The sequence below is a fragment of the Mustela nivalis genome (genome assembly GCF_964662115.1).
Source record: "Mustela nivalis genome assembly, chromosome: 3".
In the NCBI taxonomy this organism is placed as follows: domain Eukaryota; kingdom Metazoa; phylum Chordata; class Mammalia; order Carnivora; family Mustelidae; genus Mustela; species Mustela nivalis.
Window position 1 is genome coordinate 82055528 of NC_139022.1, and position 20346 is coordinate 82075873.

Consider the following 20346-nt stretch of genomic DNA (forward strand, 5'->3'; position numbering starts at 1 on the left):
CACTGGAAACAGAACCTGGTTAACCACGAACAATGGCCTCTGGTCAGCCTTTGAGCAGCACAGGATAATAACTTCCAGAACCCTGCATGGGTTCAAAACTCAGCCTCACCATTTAGAAGCGCTGTGACCTGGAATAAGTTAAGTAGCCTCTCAGAGCCTTTGTTTCTTCACCCACCACTTCGAATGTAGCAGGTCTCAGTGAGAGAACCGACTATGGGTGGGCTGGAGGCACATGATGTCTCCTGTGGTCCAGAGCACGCTTGATCCAGAACATTCGCTACTGATGTGGATGCTGCAATGCCAGGGGAGTCAGAACAGAGCCGGTGCCGTCGCATTTTTTTTTTTTTATTAAAAAACAAATTAAATAAAATAGTGATCGATTTATAGAAAATGGAACCGGAGTCCACAGTTCATGGTGGGGAAGGCTCAGAAGATGGAGATGACATTGCGGTTACCACCATATCTTTTTCTTCATATCTGGGAGGCAGTTCAGAGAAGAGATGTGGAGTGATTGAGATCTCAGAGGACACAGCAGTCCCAGAAATGGTGTATATAGATTCACGATCTCTCTCGGGGGCCGTGCCTTGGCCCTCAGGAGTTGAAGTCCTTCTAAAAAGGAGGGAGAACAGAAAGGGAAGAGAGGGGGACAGTAACACACCATAAATATGAGGTTCTTTTCAAATGTTGGATTACATGAGTTTAGGAGTATTTAGAAATTACTAAGGAGTAATTTCTTCCCTATTCTGTTTCTTACAGATATGCCTTGATTCCCTTCCTTCTTTAGAGCCAACTGTCACATTAAGAGAGTCTCACCCCATTGCTGTTTCCCTTGTCATCGAGAAGACATGACGAGGTAAGAACGTGTCATTGCTGTCCAGAAAGCATACACGCGTGCAGAGTTACTATTCTCTACCTTTCTGTCTTTGGAGACAGCTCACATAAGGGAAACAAACTTACACAAAGAGAAAATTAAATCATAATCCAAAAACGTGAAGGGAGGCAAGAAAGCATACTGGTTCCCAGCGTGGGCTCTAGCAAAGGGCAGACCTGCCTCTGAATTGCCACTCTGCTGCTTTCCAGCTGTGTGATCCTGAGTTATCTCACCTCACTGAGCCTTGGTCTCCTCATCTGTAAAACGATGAGTGCCTTCTCAGCTACCCAGGAGAATTACACGAGAGAATGTGAGCAAAGCCAGGCTGTGGCACTCAGAAATCACAGTAGCAGCACATAGGAGTTTGTTTTAAGTTAACAGACATTTATTTAGGGCTCAGGCAAGCTCATCATTGGAGAAAAGAATACAAAAATTCACTAACAGAATTACGCAAATGTCCAGGACCTTATCTCCCCTTCCTCCAGGCAGGACAATTCCTAAATCCATCTCTGGATCTCTGGCCCACCACCCCGTCAACTTCAGATTGAGAGCAGAAGCCCAGCTTGGTCGGGTCGGCGTCACCCAAGTACCTCCATGAGATACTGAAACCCTTTGCATCTGCTGGAGGTCCCCTAGGACGGCCAGGTCTCCCCTAATCTAAAGTGGCAAAGCCTAACAGAGCAAGGGCCCTCCCAAGTCCTGCTCCGGTGCTCAGTCTGGCTAATAATGGGTTAAACATTTGGTGGATCATCCCTGCCAGTGGAAAGAGGCCTGGAGGAGGCTTCCTATCTAACCACTTTTGTAATTTTTAATGTACGTGCCACCCAGCATTTCTGAAAGGTCCTCTTAACGTTAAGGCAATAGTTCTGACATCATGTCGGCAAAAAAGATACTCATGCTCACATGTTTATTCCCGTATCACAGCCTTAAAGCCAATTTGGCCTGAGTTCAGGCACAGGCCTGAGAAAGTTAAACACGCCTACCCTTGACGTTCAAATGCAAAGCCTTACCCATAGTTAAAAATACTGTAATACGAAGGTGGATTTTCGCTGGGAAGCAAACCATTAGCCCCAGGACTCGGAGTTACTGTAGAAGCTGAAGACTCGGGAAAGTAAGGTGGTGGCGGGGGTGGGAATATTATCACGGCGTCACCTAAGGAAACACAATATTTCATCGAAGACAGATGAGTAATAAATGCAAGCCCATTAGCAGGAGTAAAATAAATTAATGACGTATCTTGCCCATGAATACAAAAGGTCAAACCACCTATGCTAACTCCAGAATTTAAAAGTGGGCCTATCAAATTCACAGAGAGGGAGCATGGAGGTTGCCAGGGGCTGGGGCGAGGCAGGAGGGAGGATTTGAGTGAGTGTTTAATGGGGGCAGTTTCTCTTTGATGATGACAAACCCCTAGAACTTGAGAGCAGTGATGGTTGCAGAACACGCCAAATGTACTTAATGTCACTCTCTGCTTAAAAATGCTTAAAATGTTAAGTTTTATGTTACGTATATCATACCACAGTTTTTTCAAACAGTGCGCCAATATTTTCCTACAGTCTGAGCTCAAGCACTTGCTTTCTTGGGAAGCACTTTCTTTCTTGGGATGCCTCCTGCTGCACAGTGTCTCTCCTTCGCAACTTGAAATTCTGAATCGCCGACCATTAGCAGTTCGATAAAGTGCCTGTTCCTTACATGGAGTTTCAGCCTCTGAGCAAAGGACAGGTGAGGGGACAGCGGATGTCTCTGTTACCGTGGTACCTGTGGTATATGCTCTTCTAGAGGCTTTTCTCTCCCAACATTTCACTCAAGCTTTACAAAAGGAAGTCACACTCCAAAATAAGCTTTTTTTTTTTTTTTTTTTTTCCCCTTTTCCTTTTTGCATTTCTGTTGCTGCTGTTCTCTCCAGAACACAGCCCACATTTTGGGGAGGAGAAAGAGACACCAGATACAAGCTCTCATTTGGAATATTCCAATACCAAACACACCACATGAGCTGCCTAGAACATTCTAGACTTGTGGCAGCACCCCACTCCATAGCAGTTTGAGGGTAGCCTCTGAGGAACTGGCAGCACCAAAGGACAAGGCAGGGAGAATGAAGGAGAGGACTTTAAGTCACAGCAGTGAGGCAGGCCATGTGTCCTGGCAGCGGGCATGAGCGGGCGTGTGACCCTCAGCTAGGTAAGCAGCCATCTGTCAATGACCAACTCAGTGTGGCCCTGAGTGAGTGATTTAACCCCCACAGGCCTCAACTGTCACACTAGGCACTTGCAGGCCAGCCGTAATTGTACCTGCCTCAGAGAACAGGCAGGAGGACGTCAAGCCTGGTGGTTACAACAGTGCTGGTAAGGGACCCATGAAGGTGCTTTCTGCATAAGCCACAGCCAGCCAGGGGCTTGGATTTGCATGTGCACATGTGGGAGGAAACCCTCCAGCTGGCAGCCCCTCTCCTGGCTGCCTCAGTGGCTCCCATGAAGATGTGTTAACCCTTTCTCTCCTGCAAGCGCATGGCAGTGAAGGTTTAAGACAGACATTGCTCACCTAAACTTGATAACGTCTACTGGTTATCTTGGGCTTCTTGTTTAATTTTTTTCACAGGTCTGGGTAGGTTAGAGGAAGTAAGGTTGACTGTTTACTTTAATTACAGTGTAGAACAAAGGAGCTGGGAATAAGCCTCCAGAGCAGGCCAGTCACCTGTCCAATGCAAACAAGGAAGTGCTCAGGGTCACCACCTGTCTGGGAGGCTTGTCCAAGCCTCTGCCCATCAGTTTCCGCCCTCCCAAGCCTTGCGACCTGCTCTCCCTAAAAGCAGTCCCATCCCCCCTCAGTTGCCCATTCACTATATCCTGAAGGACTCGATGTCCTCTGAGTTGACAGCAGACATCCCTCAAGGGAGAGCTATCTCGTATTCCTGCCTGGGTGTCCAGGATCCTGCACCGGGTGGGCCCAGGGTGGTGACAGCACACGTCTGGGGAAGAGGGGCTTCCAATCTAGGAACAACTGAATTCTGGGACTTCACCAAGAACTGCCTCTCATGATCCCAATCCCTTGTAAGGCAGAACTGACCGTTGCTAGACAATGTCTCAATTCTTATCAATTAGGCTAAAAGGCACGTTTCCTGAAAATTTCAATCCTATCCCATAATATCAAAGGAAAGAACAATAAGGAGTTAGGCTGCCAGACTTTCACAGGTTCGATGGAACTTATAGGGTTAAGCGGAAGAGATTTTAGGATGGAGGATAGAGTCCCAACATCAGGATGAGCACCCTCCTCCCCAACCCGGGAGTCACTATGTCCCAACACCAACTGCCCTGCTTTCTGCTGCCACCCAATTCCAGCCATCAGGAGGGAGGCTGGGCCCCAGAGGTCCCCTGATAGGACACCCAAAGGACACACGTTGAAATGCTCCCAACTATGCGGAACACTATAAGCGTCAAAAAAGTATACTTACTTGTCCCCACTGTGTTCCGCAAAAGGACTGAACACACCTATAACACAGGGCAAGCCCTTTGGTCAGGTAACAGCTAACCCACAGCACTTGGGGAAGGATGAAACCAGCAGGAACAGAGTTACAGCCACCTGCCCAAGGCCCTCCCGGGGCTCTGTGGGGACTGGAGTCGATGCGTGCCCTTGCCTGGGTTTGAGGCCTGGCTCTGCCCTTGCTAGTCTGTGCTCTCCCTGTGCCTCAGTTTCTTCACCCTCATATGGAGATACTAAGAGAATCTCATTGGGTTGTCGCAGGTGTGAACAACTTGGACAGAGTAGGCCCTTGTAGGGCATTGCATGGGTATCTGGCCCTGGAATGAGCCCTGTATCTGTGCTAGCTCTTATTACTGTATAACTAATATCGGTGTGGTCACCGCAAATATATAACCACACAAATAGTAGCATGGGAGTTTCAACTGCGGTTCCAGGATCGGTGTGTAAACCCCTCTGCCCTTGCTCACCGAGGGCGGGACTGGTGATACAGGGACCTCCCCCAGAGAGTAGTGCTCCTTCTGGCAGACAGCCCCAACCAGGAGAAACCTCTCATTCCCCGACTCTCTTCCCTCAGGCGTTTCTGCCCCATAATGCTCTATGCCTAGCCTTTTCGATGTCATGGCTATGGCTTCAGCTTTACCTTTTCAAAAGGAGCAGACTGGGGGAAAAAAGTGATTTTCAAAAACAAGCACCAGTGGGGTTTCTCTGTGGTTGTGTGAAACTGAGGCCCCAGCTACTGATGTTATGCTCTAGGGGGCCTGACCCCAGGAAATCGTCATCCATCTCTTCCACAGAACCCAGAGAACCCAAAAGTCATCTCTCGACATGTAATGGGGGAGAGAAGTGACAGGTGCGATCACATTTCATCGCTGTCTGGGTCACTATTTCCAAACTTTGCCTCCACCCTGAAGCCAAGGATAAAGTTACAGAAAGTGGAGAACGATGTGAGAAACGGTGTGGAAAGCCCCCTCACAACACAGAAGATCGAGGGACTTGGGGCAAACAGAATCCTAGAATTGTTAGTGCTGGAAGGGATCTTAGCAATGCAGTGCTCATTTTATAGATACATAAACTGGAGCCTAGAAGGGGTTAAGGACTTACGACGGACAGCTAGCCAGTGACAGCCAGGGATGAGAATCTACGTGTTCAACACAGTGCCCTAGCTTTCAATGTCACCTGGCTGGTCTCTAACATGACAGAAGGCTCCCAGGCTGTGCTAGCAATTTCTCTCACCTTCCTCTTAATTTGCTCTGTGACCTCAGTCAAGATCATGATTATTATCCCAAAGCTTATGCTCAATCACAAGGAATTTCTGGGAGGAGATGATGTGCACAAGGATTCTTACAGGGCTTAGCAAGCAGCAGCTCCATGTGCATGTGTGTGTGCGTGTGTGCACACATGCGTATGTGCATGTGTGTGTAAGAGCGAAAAGAGAATCTAGGCCAGGCCCAAAGATAACCCAGCGGAGCCCTGAAGCCAAAGCCACTGCAGTGTGAGAGTGCCCAGGAATGACAACCACATACCTACAGTGACCTGGACAGGCTCCATGCTCTGCGTCTGTCTGTCTTCACTTTCAGAGGCATCCTGGCCCTCATTCAAGTTGTTTCTCTTAACATGGGCCACCACAAAGAAACACAGTCCCATGAGTACAATCAAGGGCCCCATGATCTGCAGGGACAGGAATCCACAGATCTGGGGCTCTGTGTCAGCTGTGTCTGTCTCGTTCAGCGGTTCCTGTGCCCAGTCTGAGCCACACCCGGGGACCCAGATGCCCAGTATGCTGACGAGCATGCCACTCGTCAAGAACAGAAACCCAAAGATGAGGCACTGGGCAAACTGGCGGCTCTCTCCACAGATGAAGGCCCGGTCGGGGTCCACCTGCCGGCCCCGCAGGCGCCCCTCCCGGAGCTGAAGTCGTGCCCTTGAGCGGGCCAGGATCACAGCCCCGAGCCCGACTGCGGCACAGGCAGGCCCAGCGACCTTCAGCACCAGGCTGCAGTCTGGGAAGATTTTGTACTCGCAGGCCTGGAACCCGAAGATGGAGAGCAGGACTCCCACACATAGCAGGATGGCACCAAAGATGAAAAGGAAGAAAATGAGCTTGCTGACACGCCTGTCTCGCCGGTCCCCATCTGAGTCAGCAGCAGCTACAGGAGACATGGCCGGAAGAAGCCCCTTTCCCCTGAACCAGGCAAGATGGATTTCTTTCCCTCCAATGGTTTCAACAGCTCTGAAAATACAAGCAAACATCAAATTAAAGTGGGCACAGGTGTCCCGGACCCGCCCTGACCATTTCAGGAATCACTCTAGGATGAAATCATAGGGAATAGAACTTGGTGCAAGTGATACACTGTGGAACAATGAGCTGGTTTATGAGTCAGAAGCACTGGCATTCAGAAACTCCTGAATGTGTAATTTTATGAAGATAGTAGAGAAGAGGAAATGCAATTACCATGCACCTAAGAGTATCTTTTAAAAAACAAAACCCATACAAGAGAAGTAACTGGGTGTGGCTTTTCCTGTTATGAGTCTTACAAACTTACTTCCCCAGCAAAACAACACAAAGCAAAACAAACCCCAAAACAGTGGTGGGTAAAGGAAGAACTACAGGGATTATTTCTGATTTACAGACATCCCACTTTTCATCACAGCTGCTCTGAGCATTTCCGAGTCCATACATTTTCGTTCAGTAACTAACTTTCCATTTCCTATTTTAGATTGCGGCAACCTTCCATTCTCCTGCTATCTTCTAAGGCTAGGACACCTGCAGGAGGCGCAATTCAGCCGTTTCCACTGAAGGGGAAGGCAGTTCAGGAACACAGTGACTTTGGGGGATTTCAAGTTAACTCTGTGAAAATGTGATTCTTCAGTTCTCACATGGGCACTGGAACTCCCGGGCCCAGCTGACTGGGCAGGGGTAACCCAGGGGAGTCTGGAACAGGTCAGGCAAAGCCTTCCTCCCAGGTGTGCAGGCGGTCTGTCACGCACCCTCCTCCAAGGTGCCTTTCACTTTCACAAGAAGGTTTAGGCTTAGTTAAAAATAAGCAGCTGATAAAATCACCAGTTACAAAGCACACAACAGCAACAGATCTTGACTTTGAACGGAGAGTGTAAGTGAGATCAAGTGGGAAAGCACCTCCCCCAAGATCACCCAAGCCCTGAGCTGATATCATCGAGTATTAAGTGGACCTAAATCAGTTGTTAATAACTGTCTACTGTATGCAAATTGACTTTATTATCTTAGCTATCTTGTCTTACTCTCAGGAGTGGGGTATTTTACCAGGATACTTCAAGTTGGGGCAGTGGAAAAGACAACCCAAGTGTGAAGACCATTTTTAGTGGCTCAAAGAAAGAAAACTTAAAATGTTTTGTCCATATGTATCTGTGATCACATGAAGGAGCTCAGAATTGAGGCTGTAACCAAGGCCGTCCTGACAAACCCAAGTCACATCCAAGGAGGGTCAGTTTAAGTAAAGAAAACCAATAGCTGGTCTTGTACTAGGAAGTACTTTTCCAGGAAAAAGTGCGATCTAATCAGAAGGAAGTTGGAAAAAAAAGGAAATGTAGGAGGGAAATAAGCTTCCATTTTAAACCTGGACAAATTATATTCATGAAGATGGAATATTCTGAGACAAAGAAAATATTGCAGTGTAAAAAACAGAGATCTGAATCATGTCATCTCTTTTGCTGGTTCCAGAGATAAGGGTGATTCTCTGTTACAAAGTCTTGTCAGGAATTCACTGAATTCCTGGTACCTTCCACTCTGAAGTGAGTCACAAGGCTTTAGATGTCTTAAGGCGAATTCCCCAAATACTAGTAGAGTAAAAAGAAGCCAGAAACGGGATCTGTATCCATGGACAAGTGGACTAAACACCTGCCGTATGTACTAATCCCTCATCCATAATAGCAGGTGGGTAGTCAAGTCTGTCCGTCTCCTATATACATTCACGAACGGACACAAAAACATCTACACTAACAGAAAATTAAACCTTTTCCAAATACCAACCTACATTTAATTTCCCCGAAGCCAAATCTGCCTCTCCACCACTGTTTGCCAAAGGACATTTCCCAATCGCCAGCATCTCACCACGCCCCAGGTTCTGCCGCGTTTGGAGATCAAGGTAAAGCCAGCCCAAAGTCTTTTATGGAAAATCCTTTCATGGGTGTCAGGGAGCCCAAGGGCAACAACAGCCCCCGGCGGCCGGGCTTGCGGCTCCCACCCCCGCAGACTCAGCTCCGGATCCTCAGCACCCGCGCTGCTCGCGACACCAAGCCTTGGCCGCAAAAGCGCCGCGCCCGAGCCCGCACGGGAGTGCGGAGAAGTGCGGGGACCGGAGCGCTCACCTGAGGCTTGGTCCCGCGGGCGCGGTGCGTGCGCCGGCTCGCGTCCCGGAAGCCCGGCGGCGGCCTCGGGGTCGGCGCTCCGCCGGACAGCGCGGGCTGTGGGCACCCGGCGGGGCGCGGCCTCCGTGTGGCGGCCCGCACCGCACGCTCCCACCTGCGCGTCCGGGCGCGGAGGGCGGGCCGCCACTGTATTTACAGAAGGAGGCGGTGCCAGAGAGGGCGCGGCGGCGGGGGCACCGCGGGGCAGGGCAGACAGGCGGGAGCTGGCTGCCACCGGGCGCTGTCCTGCGGGGCCAGGGGCGCGGCCGTGGGCAACGAGGGGCGGCCTCGGAGCCCAAGGCCGGCAGATACGACCGCTTCGCCCGTGACCGTGCACGCTAGGAATCCGGGGGAAATGGGCGCCCCCGCCACTTCCCTGGTCCGCAGCCGTGCGGGGTAGGGGGTGGCCGGCTGAGGTTCTGCTCTGGGCCGCCCGAACTGCGCGCCGCGCGGGCCGAGATCCAGGCAGCAGGAAAGGAACCGGCTCCTTTGGGTGCTCAGGGCCCAGAGCTGGGGCGGGGGAAGCGCCTGGCCCCCTTTCCAATGTGGCGGTGGCCCAGGCAGGATGGGGCCTCACGTTCCTGAGGCCGCGCTCTGGTCTGGGACCTGTCTACCTAGCTCCAGGCGGCCCTCCTGCCGCTCCGGAGACCCTGACTGCGGTCCCTGGGGTGAGTCCCTCGCTGCCAGCTCCCCATCCGCGATGGCGTTAAGGAGACACCGGGTCACTGAAACGTGTGCCCTATTTAGAATGTGAGACAAGGTCCTCCATACCTGAGCCATTCAGGCGTGAGGTCCTCGCTCCAAGACTGAAGCAGGCCCTTGGCAGGTCAGCTGTGTCCTTTCTGCACTCACATGTCTGCTCTTTGTCATAGAACCCCTCTTCCTGCTCTTAATTGTTAATGGTCGGCAGCAATTAAAATGGTAACTTTCCCTGCCCTTGAACCAGGAGTTTCAGGATGGGTTTGCCAATCCGGGTACTATTTGTAACCTGCCTTGGGACACGTGACACGGAACCCAACTATGCCAGTTTCCACCCCAGAGGTGAGGGCATTGTGGAAGGTGAGTCAAGGGCTCAGCCCAAATATAGTTGTGTGGTGAAGCCCTGGGGACTTACCCATCCCCGCCACTTCTCCCGGCTTCCCCCGTCAGCTTTGCCTTAAACTGGGTCACAACCCCATGCCATGCTTTGGGCTTTTTAAAGGTGTGAATGCTTTGCATACCTAATACAGCAAGTTGTTCTGTAGGTCTCACTGAAGGTGAAGCATGAGCTGGGCTTAGCCAGTTACCAAGGGTGATATGGAGGCAAAGAGGGAAGGGTGGTTCCCTGGGCCTGAGCGCTGGATGGCTGGGTGGGTGATCTGAGGCTTCAGGAGGGAGGCATACTGGACAAGTTCCAGCGTTGCAATTTGCTGGGGGCCCTCGCCCCAGTAGCCAGATAGGGCCCTTTTCATAGGCAGAGTGAGAATCTCTGCCCTAACTAAATATCACCGATTATTACTATCATGAATAATACTGATGTCCCTGGCTCTGTGCCAGGCTCTGTGTTTCCCTATTTTACCTATAGCCTGTGGTACTTTAGTGTGGGTTCCCAGCAAGTCAGAGAAGGCTGCAGCCAGAAGAGAATGGGGGCTAAAAACCAGTCCATTTTCAGTTGAGGAAGCCAAGGCCCAAAGGCAAAAATCGACCTCCCCAGCTGATTAACGTGGAGCCTGGGCCCGAACCAGATGTACTGACTGTTCCTCCTAGATACACCTGTCACGCAGAGGACACACAATGCCATGAAACTCAGAAATGCCTTTTTATTATGTGGCTTTTTTTTTTTTTCTTAAGAGAGAGAGAGTGAGGAAGTGTGTGAGAGCAGTGGAGGGCCAGAAGGAGCAGGAGAGAATCTTAAGCAGGTACCATATAGGGCTCCCTGAGATTGTGACCTGAGCCGAAACCAAGAGTCAGACCCTTAACTGACTGAACCACCCAGGTGCCCCGGTATGTGGCTTTTTAGTCATTATGACAATATAGACGCAGTCTCCCAAGGACACTGTGGCCATCTAGGTCTGGGGTGGGGCTCTCCTGGTCAAAGTGTCAGTATATCCCAGGGTAGATATGAGACCTGGAAGGACGCATAGCTAACAAGCAGATAAGCAAGAGTGGTGATTGCACAACAGCCACTGACGTGGAACTTTCTAAGAACACAGGCCCTGAATGCAGAACGTGTTCTCCCTACAAGGCCTTTCTCGTTCAAGAGCTTTCCATCTCCTCTGGGCCCTCATGCTTTCCTTCTCCTGTATCTGAAACTCGATCTCTGATACGGAGTGCAGTGGGACCTGCAAGGGGCCTGTGGACACAGCTGCCCTTTGGGGCCACATGACTGCAGGCTGGCCACACATGACGGCCTTAAATGTGTAGACACTAAGGACAGATTAGCCTCAGCTCAGGATATCAGCTGCTTGGACTGTTTGTCTAGTGGAGCCTGTTTGACTAAACTAAAATCCTTGGAAATTGATCATCAGTCAAATATGAAAGACAAAACCACCAGCCTTCAAGGTGCTCAACTTGGGGGCAGACCTATTTTGAGGAGAGAGGCTGGGCGACCTCCTCCCTCTCTAAAACCCAGTGGCCTTTTTCAGCCTGTGTGGTCGTGAAAAAAAGATAAGACCAGACAGAATCCTTTACAGCATCAGAACAAGGTTTTAAACATGTATGAATCACTTGGGTAGCTCAGTCAGTGAAGCTCTGTCTGCCACCGGCTCAGGTCATGATCCCAGGTCCTGAGATGGAGTCTCATAAGGGGCTGCTTGCTCAGTGGGGAGTCTGCTTCTCTGTCTGCCTACCTCTCCCCATGCTTTTGCACGTGCTCTCTCTCTGACAAATAAATAAATAAAATCTTAAAAAAAAAAAAAAAAAAGGATGAATCTTGAATCCAGGAAGTGAATACGGATGGTGAAGTGTGACATACATTCATTTACCCATTCAACAAATATTTCCTGAGTGCTAACTGCAGGCCAAGAAACAAGACACAGGATCCTTTGACCTTGTGGAACCTATATTCCAAGGAAAAGGAGAAAGACATGCAAGGAACCGTTACAGGGTATTAGAAGGCGTTAGGTGCTGTGGAGAATAAAAAGACACAGAAGGCAGCTTGGGGAAATTCTTCTTCTGAGAGGATGGTTAAGGAGGACATCTCTGGGGGCACCCACTGGTGGCTCAGTGGGTTAAAGCCTCTGCCTTCGGCTCAGGTCATGATCCCAGGGTCCTGGGATCGAATCCCGCATCAGGCTCTCTGCCCAGCAGGGAGCCTGCTTCCTCCTCTCTCTCTCTTCCTGTCTCTCTGCCTACTTGTGATCTCTGTCAAATATATAAAAATCTTTAATAAAAAAAAATAAATAAATGAAAACAAAAGAAAAAAGGAAGGCTTTTCTGTGAACGGGACACCTCAGCAAAAGCTTGAAGGGGATGAGGAAGCAGGCTTATTGATTATCTGTGATTGCATAACAAAGGACCCCCAAACTTAGAAGCTTAAAGCAACAAAGATTTATTATGTCTTGCAGTTTCTGAGGGTCAGGAATTTCAGAGCAGCTTAGCCAGGTGGTTCCGGCTTGGGATCTCTCAGGAGGCCACCGTCCAGCTGATGGCTGGGGCCACAGACCCTGAAGGCCTGCCGGGAGCAGGAGGGTCTGCCTCCCTGGTGGCTCCCTCCAGTGACTCGGGATAGGAGGCCTCTCTTTCCTGATTGTCCTCATGATGCGGAAGCTGACTTGCCCTCAAGTGCGTGATCCAAGAGAGAGCACCTGAGCGGGGAGAGGCAGAGCCTTCGAGGATGCAGTCCCTGAAGTCCCATATCCCAACCCTCTACTTGATTCTCTTCCTTAGACTTGGGTCACGAAGTCAAGGGGAGGGAAATTACGCCCCACCTCCTGAAGGGGGAGACTGTCAAAGAGAGGGTGAGCTTCTGGTAGAACCATAGTGATACTTTGGGGAGGAAGGAAAGGGCCCTTCAGACCAAGGAAATAGCAAGCGCAAAGGTGCGAAGGCCCTGAGGCAGAAGCAGGGATGGCTATTCAAGGAGGAACAAGAGGCCGGGATGACTGGGTGAGCAAGGGGATGGTAAATAAGGAGAGGAGGTCAGAGAGGAAAGGGGTGTGTGGGGCCACATGTACCAGATTACCTAGAGCTTCATGAGCCGTTGTAAGTACTCTGAGTGGAGATAAGGAGACGTTGGAAGGTTGTTTTGTTGTTGTTGTTTTAGCTGAGTGTGATGTGGCCTGACTTACACTTTTTAAGGCAGCAGTGGCTTCCAGGTGAGAATAGTCTGAGGAGGGGGAAGGGTGGGAGCGAGACACTCAGGAGGCTATTACAGTAACCCTGGGGAGAAATGGCTGTGGCTTGCGTTCAGAGGCAAGAAAGCAGTGGGACTCTATATATATCTCGGAGAGAGAGTCCTTGGACAGGATATGGGTTTGGACGTGTAGGTTTTTGGCCTGAGGAACTGGAAGGATGGTTCTGGCACTGCTCAGAATGGGGGAGAAGGAAGGCAGGACAAGACTGAGAGGGAAGCTTTGGGGCACAATAACTTTGAGATGTCTCTCTCTCCATCCAACTCGAGAAGGTGAGTAGGCAATGGGACATCAGGGCCTGGCGTTAGGGAATTCTGGGAAGAATACGCTCCTGTGCTCTGGCAGGTCTGGTTGCTACAGAATCAAGAAGCCCAGGCCCCCCATTGGGAAGAGTTTACATGTAGACGTGGCTATGCCTGCATTGTAGCGATCGGTGCCACGGAGGGCTCCCAGCAGGCACAAAGCAGTGGGCAGGCGGGTGCTCTGGGATGCAGGGATTTCTGACATTTCCAGGGGGCAGGAGACAGTAAGTGGCCATTGTGGCTAGGAGGGATGAGTTTCTGCTGCTGCAGGGGCTTCTGCTGCTCTGTTCCCAGAGCAAGGCCCTAAGGAGCATGGATCCTCCCTAGCAGTGACACTGGGAGCTCTGCCACGCTGAGAAGTGCCTGGGGGCCAGTGGTATGGATTGGCCTGTAGAGCTCAGTGTTAACCCTTTCAGGATTCACAAGACTAGGGCAAGACAATTAAGTAACCAAGTGTGCCACCTTCTCATTTCTCTTTCCTTATTTGGTCTCTCTCTGGTTCTGCCTCAAATTAACCTCAGCGCCCAGAAGCATGCATCCGTCTTTCCAATTCCTGATGTTTCCTGGGACTCAGCTGAGGCTGGGGTGCGGGAATTTGCTCTTGAGTGCTTGGTCATGGGCCCTCATTTCCCAGCTCTGAACCTAGGTGGGTGCCATCCAGCTGCCTGCCCCCCATGAAGGCCGTGGTGGTGGGGAGAGGCAGAGTGTCCTACGGCATTTTCCTGCTCCAAGTCCCCAGTGTTGGACTCCAACCAGGCATTAGAGATAGGATGGGTGGGATTGGCTGACTTGGCAAGCTTGAGTGGAGGGTTTGTACTGGGCCCTTTAGCTGACCCCCAGCGCAGGATGGGTGTTGTGCAGAATCATTTGATCGCCTGGAACGATCCTGCTGATTTCGCACCAGTGATAACTACTTGGCTTGCGTGCAGCGAACTGGAACCATGGCTAGGAATGTGGGGAGTTGTTTCAGAGAGAGTGAGTGAGGATTTGCCATGGTCTTGGCAGAGGCCTCCACCTTGCCAGAGAGAGAGAGAGGGCAGTTCAACAGTGGTGGCAGCTGGCTCGAGGAGACACCAGTGCAGAGACAGCAAGAGTTTACTGGAAACATCAGTCTCCTGGAGGCTTGCTTTGCTGCCATCAGCGCATGAATGGGTTGCAAAGAACAAAACATTTCTACCCAGTATGTAAAAACGGCATAAATGGATAGCAGTTGAGATCCTGGCTTTGCCACCTAGTAGCGGTGTGACCTTGGGCAGGTAAGCAAATTTTCTGCACCTCAGTATCCTCATCTATAAAATGGGAATAAGCAGACCTACCACCAAGAATGTCTTGAAGAATAAATTTCTGGCACATGGTGGGCCACCAATCAATGTATTTGCAGCTGGTCACCTTGTCTTCCATTTGTGCCTCCTTCCTGGCCCACAGTCTTGAGCAAGGCTGATCTGACCCAACCATGGGGAAGGTAAGGGGATGGATGAGGGGGGAGGTTGGAATGCTGTGCAAGAGGAAACTGAGGCACTATGACTTCTCTTGCTCACTTGCAATGGTCTGAGCCACTGCCAGCTTCACTCCAGCACAATTTCCCAGTAGCCAGGGTCCAGGGTTCTACATGCCCATTTCCACTCCCTCACTAGCCCCTTAGTTTTAGCCCTCCACTTCCGGCCTGCCACTGATGATTCCAAAAGGGAATCAGTTCAGATTACAGTGCTCCAAAAATACAGCCAGTGAAGTAAATCTGAAAACAAAGGAGAAGATGAAAGAAAGAAGAAAAGGCTGGCTGTCCTTCCTGCCTCATTCCAACAGCTTGTGGTGATATACAGGGGACAGGGGGGAGTCCCTTTGCCATTATCCATACAGGGATCTTAGCTGTTTATGATCCTATGGGGACACTTCTCTGAGACACTAGAGGTGACTCTCAGCAGAGTCCAACCCAGACCCCTGGGAGGGGCCATCTGACGGCCAAGGTGCTCTCCGTGGGGACCCTGGCACCCAGCAGGGGCCCGGCAGGCAGGGACCGTCTTCCCAGGTGGTCCCCTCACGGACACAAACTTGAACACTTGGCTTCTCCCATAACAGCTGCTGGCCTAGAAACTGAAGCCGTAAGAATCTGAACACCTGAGAGCTCGGCATCTGATCATTTAAAAGGCAGTTTGGCAGGAAGCCACCTCCAAAATGCCCCAGATTTTAACAAAAGGCCCCTTGTTGCAGCCCCAGAATGCAGGTAAAGCTGGGGCTGAAGACGGTGTTGATTCAGAAAGAAGGAAAAGAAAACTGCTCTGCGGGTTTTTTTTCATGTGAACCTATCTCACAGAGTTATTGAAGGGATTAAATGAGTACAGAAAGACCTGCTGTAATTTGTGCTTGGATGCCATTCCGGAAGAAATAATTTCTCTCAATAATAATAATTGCTAACTCCTACATAAAGCACGCTCTGTGTTTAGAGCAACGCACTCCTCTTACTCACTTGCATTGCATAAAAGCCCTGGGCATGACTATTGTTGTTCCCCATTTTACACATGCAAAGAGGGGGTGAGCAGCTAGGACCTCAGCCTGCCAGGAAGCACCGTACTTGTCTCTTCTCCTATAGGAGCCTGAAGCTCTGCCCACAGTAGCTTTATTCACTGCTAATGGGAGGTGGCTTTGGCTCTTTTTCCATGTCAGTCTTGAGTCCCAGGGGTCAAGCTAACAAACTCCCCTTCCTTTTTTAATTCTCAAATTGAAAGTTATTTCCCCGGAGAGCCCCTGGATCTGAATCAACCGCCCCCCTCCCCCATTCACACACTGCCTGGTGATTTTCAAAGTCCCTGGTATGTTTCCTTCAGGGCACTTGCCACAAGTGTAATTAGTGATCCCTGTGAGACCCTACCCCCCCCACCCTTTGTCATTTACACCACTCTGCCACCCTCTGCCCTTCTTGTTGCTGTGATCCTGGACCTCCCAGACCTCTCACCGCCCAGCTCAGGTTCGGGCCGTGGGGCTCAGGTCTCTTCCATTTCAAATCCTGCCTTACTTAATCCCAGGTGCCTTCATTCTCACAGCGATGACCCAGGCGACATCCAGACCTGCTCCTGTCCACCTCTGCTGATGCCTCCTTGCAGCTCACGCTGGACCTGTGATGATCTGAAACATCATCCTGCAAAAGCGTAAGGAGCTGGAGCATCTCCCTCCTGCCACGTGCCCCACCCACCACTGTAGCTGCACCATCCTTCACTCCCCCTGGACCCTTGGCTTGCTGCAGTCCACACTCTTCCCCTCTTTTTACGTCTTCCTTGCATAGCGCAGACTCCCCAGCCTATGCATGTGGTGGCATTCTCTCTGATTCCCTAAATTCCAAGGCTGTGTCTTTTCGTCCCCACATCTGGCAATGCTGCCTTTGCTTCCCTTTCTCAGCCTGTACCGTGGTGGCCGCATGCTGCTGGTAAGACAGGACCACAGGGTCAACCACTGTCTACATAGATCAGTGTCCTCAAACTGAAGGGCCCTCAGCTGTGCCCAGCAACCGGAGGCAGTTTTGCTCCCCAACTCACTTTCCATATGACTGTTTCGGCAGGTGGCCCAAAGCCCAGTGAGCCCTGTCCTTGGCGGTGGTGGCAGGTCTAATCCCTACCTGGCCAGCATGGCTTTTCAAGTGAAAGCAATCCTAGGCCAAGTGTGCTCCACCTCTCATGCCCCTGGCTCCGGTCCCTGGCTTATCATTCTTTAATTTTCTCTTGAAGTCTTAACTCCCAAAACCTAATGGTTTCTAGGCCTAATCAGGCAGCTTCCAGTCGTTGCCTCCTGCTGTGCCAAAGCCAGTTTTCCTTTTACCGTGACTTTGCCCTGATACTGGACCCATGCCACCATTCCAGGCTCTCTTCCTTTATGGCAAACTCTTCCTGGAGGGTTCCCAGACTTCATGCCAAAGGCCCAAGTCAGAACCACTTCCATCCATCTCCAAGGTGTAGGAGAGGATAGAATTTTCCCTCTACCTTTCTGAATTCTTGACTGAAATCTTTTTTTTTTTTTTTTTTTTTAAAGATTTTATTTATTTATTTGAAAGACGGAGATCACAAGTAGGCAGAGAGGCAGGCAGAGAGAGAGAGAGAGGGAAGCAGGCTTCCTGCGGAGCAGGGAGCCCGATGCGGGGCTCGATCCCAGGACCCTGAGATCATGACCCGAGCCAAAGGCAGCAGCCCAAACCACTGAGCCACCCAGGCGCCCCTGAAATCTTTCAGTACGAGACAAATTAACCAGAGAGAAACAGAAACTTACTAACATGGATAACCTCGTATACCTCGTATTCTTCTTTAAATTTTTTTCAACCACTTAAAATGAGTAACTCTACACCGTGGCCTAGAATTCAGGCTTAACATATCATCTAAATAGGGAAACAACGTGAAGGATGGTGACCTCTTCAGGAGAGTAAGTGATTTTTAGGAAAGATGAATGGGTCCTTGAAGATCCGAGGGAGGTATAATATTTTCTGACAAAGTCTAAATGTGATATCAACTTCTGTGTCAGTTTTCAGCCTGCTCTCCTGTGGTTAAGAGTTGATCTTCCCAGGTTGATGAGACCCCCCAGGGAGAGCACTTATGACAGTTGAGATCCTTTTGGAGAACCCAACTTCAGGCAGACAAGAGCAGTTCAGAGAAAACCTCTCTCTATGTTTGCTGGTTTTCAAGTGTCCACAGCTCAAAATAACTGCCAAATCAGCACATTTTGGAGTGTCTTATTCTGCTGCCCTCCCAAGGTTTAAAATACAGTTGGTAAATATATTCTGTAAAGGGCTAGATAATAAGTGATTTTGGCCTGCAGGACATTTGAACTCTATTACAACCCTCTCAGGCCCGCTGTCAGAGCAAGAAAGCAGCCTTAGACACAGACAATACTTAAACAAATGAGTTTGGCTCCGTTTGTATAAAACTTGGCATATGGACACTGAAACTTGAATGTCATACAATTTTCACGTGTCACAAAGTATTCTTCTTTAAATTTTTTTCAACCACTTAAAGTATAAAAATCATGCTTAGTTCATGAGTTACACAAGAATAGGAGGCAACCAAATTTGTTCCGTAGGCTGTAGTTGGCTTATTCTGCCCTAAGCTCTTGACACTGTACTATTTTCTCTGATTATGCTCAGTTAACCTGGACAAGGATAATGCTGAGAGGGATCCAAGCAGGAGGGTCCCTGATGGCTCTGAGCTCGCCTTACCCCATAGTGTCACCACCTTCCCCAGTCCATGATCCTCTGGGCTACAATGGGACCTTTTTATATATACTTCAAATTCTTTCCCTCTGGAACCCCCTCCCACACTTTTTTACAGCACAAACCCCTCCCCCAAACTCTGTCAGGTTCAAGGTAGAGCTATTATTTCTAGTAATAGTTTGCTTTTGCATTGAATGGTTACCAATACTTCTAATATTTCATATCTGATCAATTAGTGCTAATAATAATTGTACTGATAATCCAATCAAAAATCATTTTAATACCTATGGTTATAGGAAACTAAAAAAGTTACGTATGTGCATATTTTCTTGCAAGCAAGATATATGCATCTCAAAGAAGTATAATAAGGTGATTAATAAGAAATGCTTTTGCATAAAAATATTGCATCAGGATAAAATTTTCTGGGGAAGGGAGCACCTCGGTGGCATGGTCACTTGAGCCTTGAGCCTCTGCCTTCTGCTCAGGTCACTTTCTGGGGTCCTGGGATCGAGCCCCGCATCAGACTCCTTGCTCAGCAGGGAGCTTTCTTTTCCCTCTACCTACCACTCTCACTGCTCGTACTCTCTTTCTCTGACCAATAAATAAATAAAATTTTTAAAAAAAAAAATCCTATGGGGAGGAAATTTACAATAAAAATACATAAAGTGTATTACCATTTTTTTTTTTAAAAGCTGGCTAATTAAAAAAAGTAGATGATGGTTATGTCATGAACTAAGCTAAACCAAATTAGTCATATCCCACTGCCTAGATTGTTTTCCATAGCTACCAAAGATGTCTGCATTAACCGAAGCCTAGTGACTCTCACATGGTCTCGCTAACGGGGGGGAAAGCAAATGTCTCAAATATCTCAGATCAATTCTACTGGATATACAGACGCTTATTAAACATTATTAACAAACGGGCACAAAGCCGTTTATACAGCTGCCCTGTCCCATGAGTGTGAGTGATGACCTTGACCTGAGTGGAGTCAGCACCGCGACATTGCTGAGTGTGGGTTCTCCAGCACTCAATAGGCACCGGACCACTGGACAGCTTTGTCCCATCCATGGCTGCTGACTGGCCTGTGAGGGGATGTGATGAGCCAATGGTGCCCTCCCTGCAGGGAAACTGTTCCCCTGAGTCCTATGAGGGTGAGGGATAGTACCTCAAAAATCTTGTTGACAACCCACGTCTTAAATACCCCTAATCCCTTGAAAGTCAGCCTGCAGCTGCACTCGCCTGAGTTCCCAGGCCCCCATTTCCTCTGCAGAACTTTATGCTAATTAGCAGCACCCCAGGGATAGATTGAAATGAGGAGGACAGGTAGAGGCCCCAGGCCTGTGACCTTCCCAATGTTAGCCGACTGCCCAGGCTCCGTAGTTTAGAAATTCTTGCTGACCTGGTTATAGTTTAACCCAAGTAGCACAATATTACACTTGGGCTGCAGAATTTGAAGGTCAAGTACAAATGTCTAGCAGTGAGTGTCGGAACGCTAACGTATTTCTATCCCATTAGGCATCTTTAAAAATGACATAGGCTTTATTTTAAAATGTCAATATTTATAACATGCCATAAATGCAAGTCCTTTCTATTTAAATGTATGAGGAAAGTTTTGAACATCCGCTTAATTTTTTTAGTTGTTTTTTTTTTTAATCTATTTCACATGTCAACTCTCCAGTAAACAAGAGGGTAGTTTTTACAAATCCTTTGAGCAGTTATGATGAGGGAGCAGGAGGCTGGCTGAGGACAAAGCAAAAGCTGGCGCCTTGCACCCCCTCTTCACCCTTTCCCCTCCAT

The 20346-nt window shown here is 49.4% G+C and overlaps 1 protein-coding gene across 7 annotated transcripts; it reads right to left on the reverse strand.

The window, feature by feature from the left end:
- Positions 1 to 324: 324 nt before the first annotated feature.
- On the reverse strand, positions 325 to 9681 carry TMEM171 (transmembrane protein 171). 7 transcript variants are annotated; one of them, XR_014309930.1, is made up of 5 exons: positions 8355 to 8624; positions 5872 to 6578; positions 1882 to 2023; positions 814 to 952; positions 522 to 609 (listed from the first exon to the last, which is right to left on the reverse strand). XR_014309930.1 is itself a non-coding variant. In XM_082724260.1 (4 exons), the coding sequence occupies exons 2-4, from the start codon at positions 6506 to 6508 to the stop codon at positions 411 to 413; spliced, it is 978 nt and encodes a 325-aa protein (XP_082580386.1). In that variant the 5' UTR covers positions 6509 to 6578; positions 9503 to 9681; the 3' UTR covers positions 325 to 410. The 7 variants fall into 7 exon arrangements, 6 of the variants coding, with proteins under 6 accessions (XP_082580386.1, XP_082580387.1, XP_082580388.1 ...); XM_082724260.1 differs by lacking the exons at positions 814 to 952; positions 8355 to 8624 and adding an exon at positions 9503 to 9681 and having other exon boundaries at positions 325 to 609; XM_082724261.1 differs by lacking the exons at positions 814 to 952; positions 8355 to 8624 and adding an exon at positions 8693 to 8850 and having other exon boundaries at positions 325 to 609.
- Positions 9682 to 20346: the final 10665 nt, after the last annotated feature.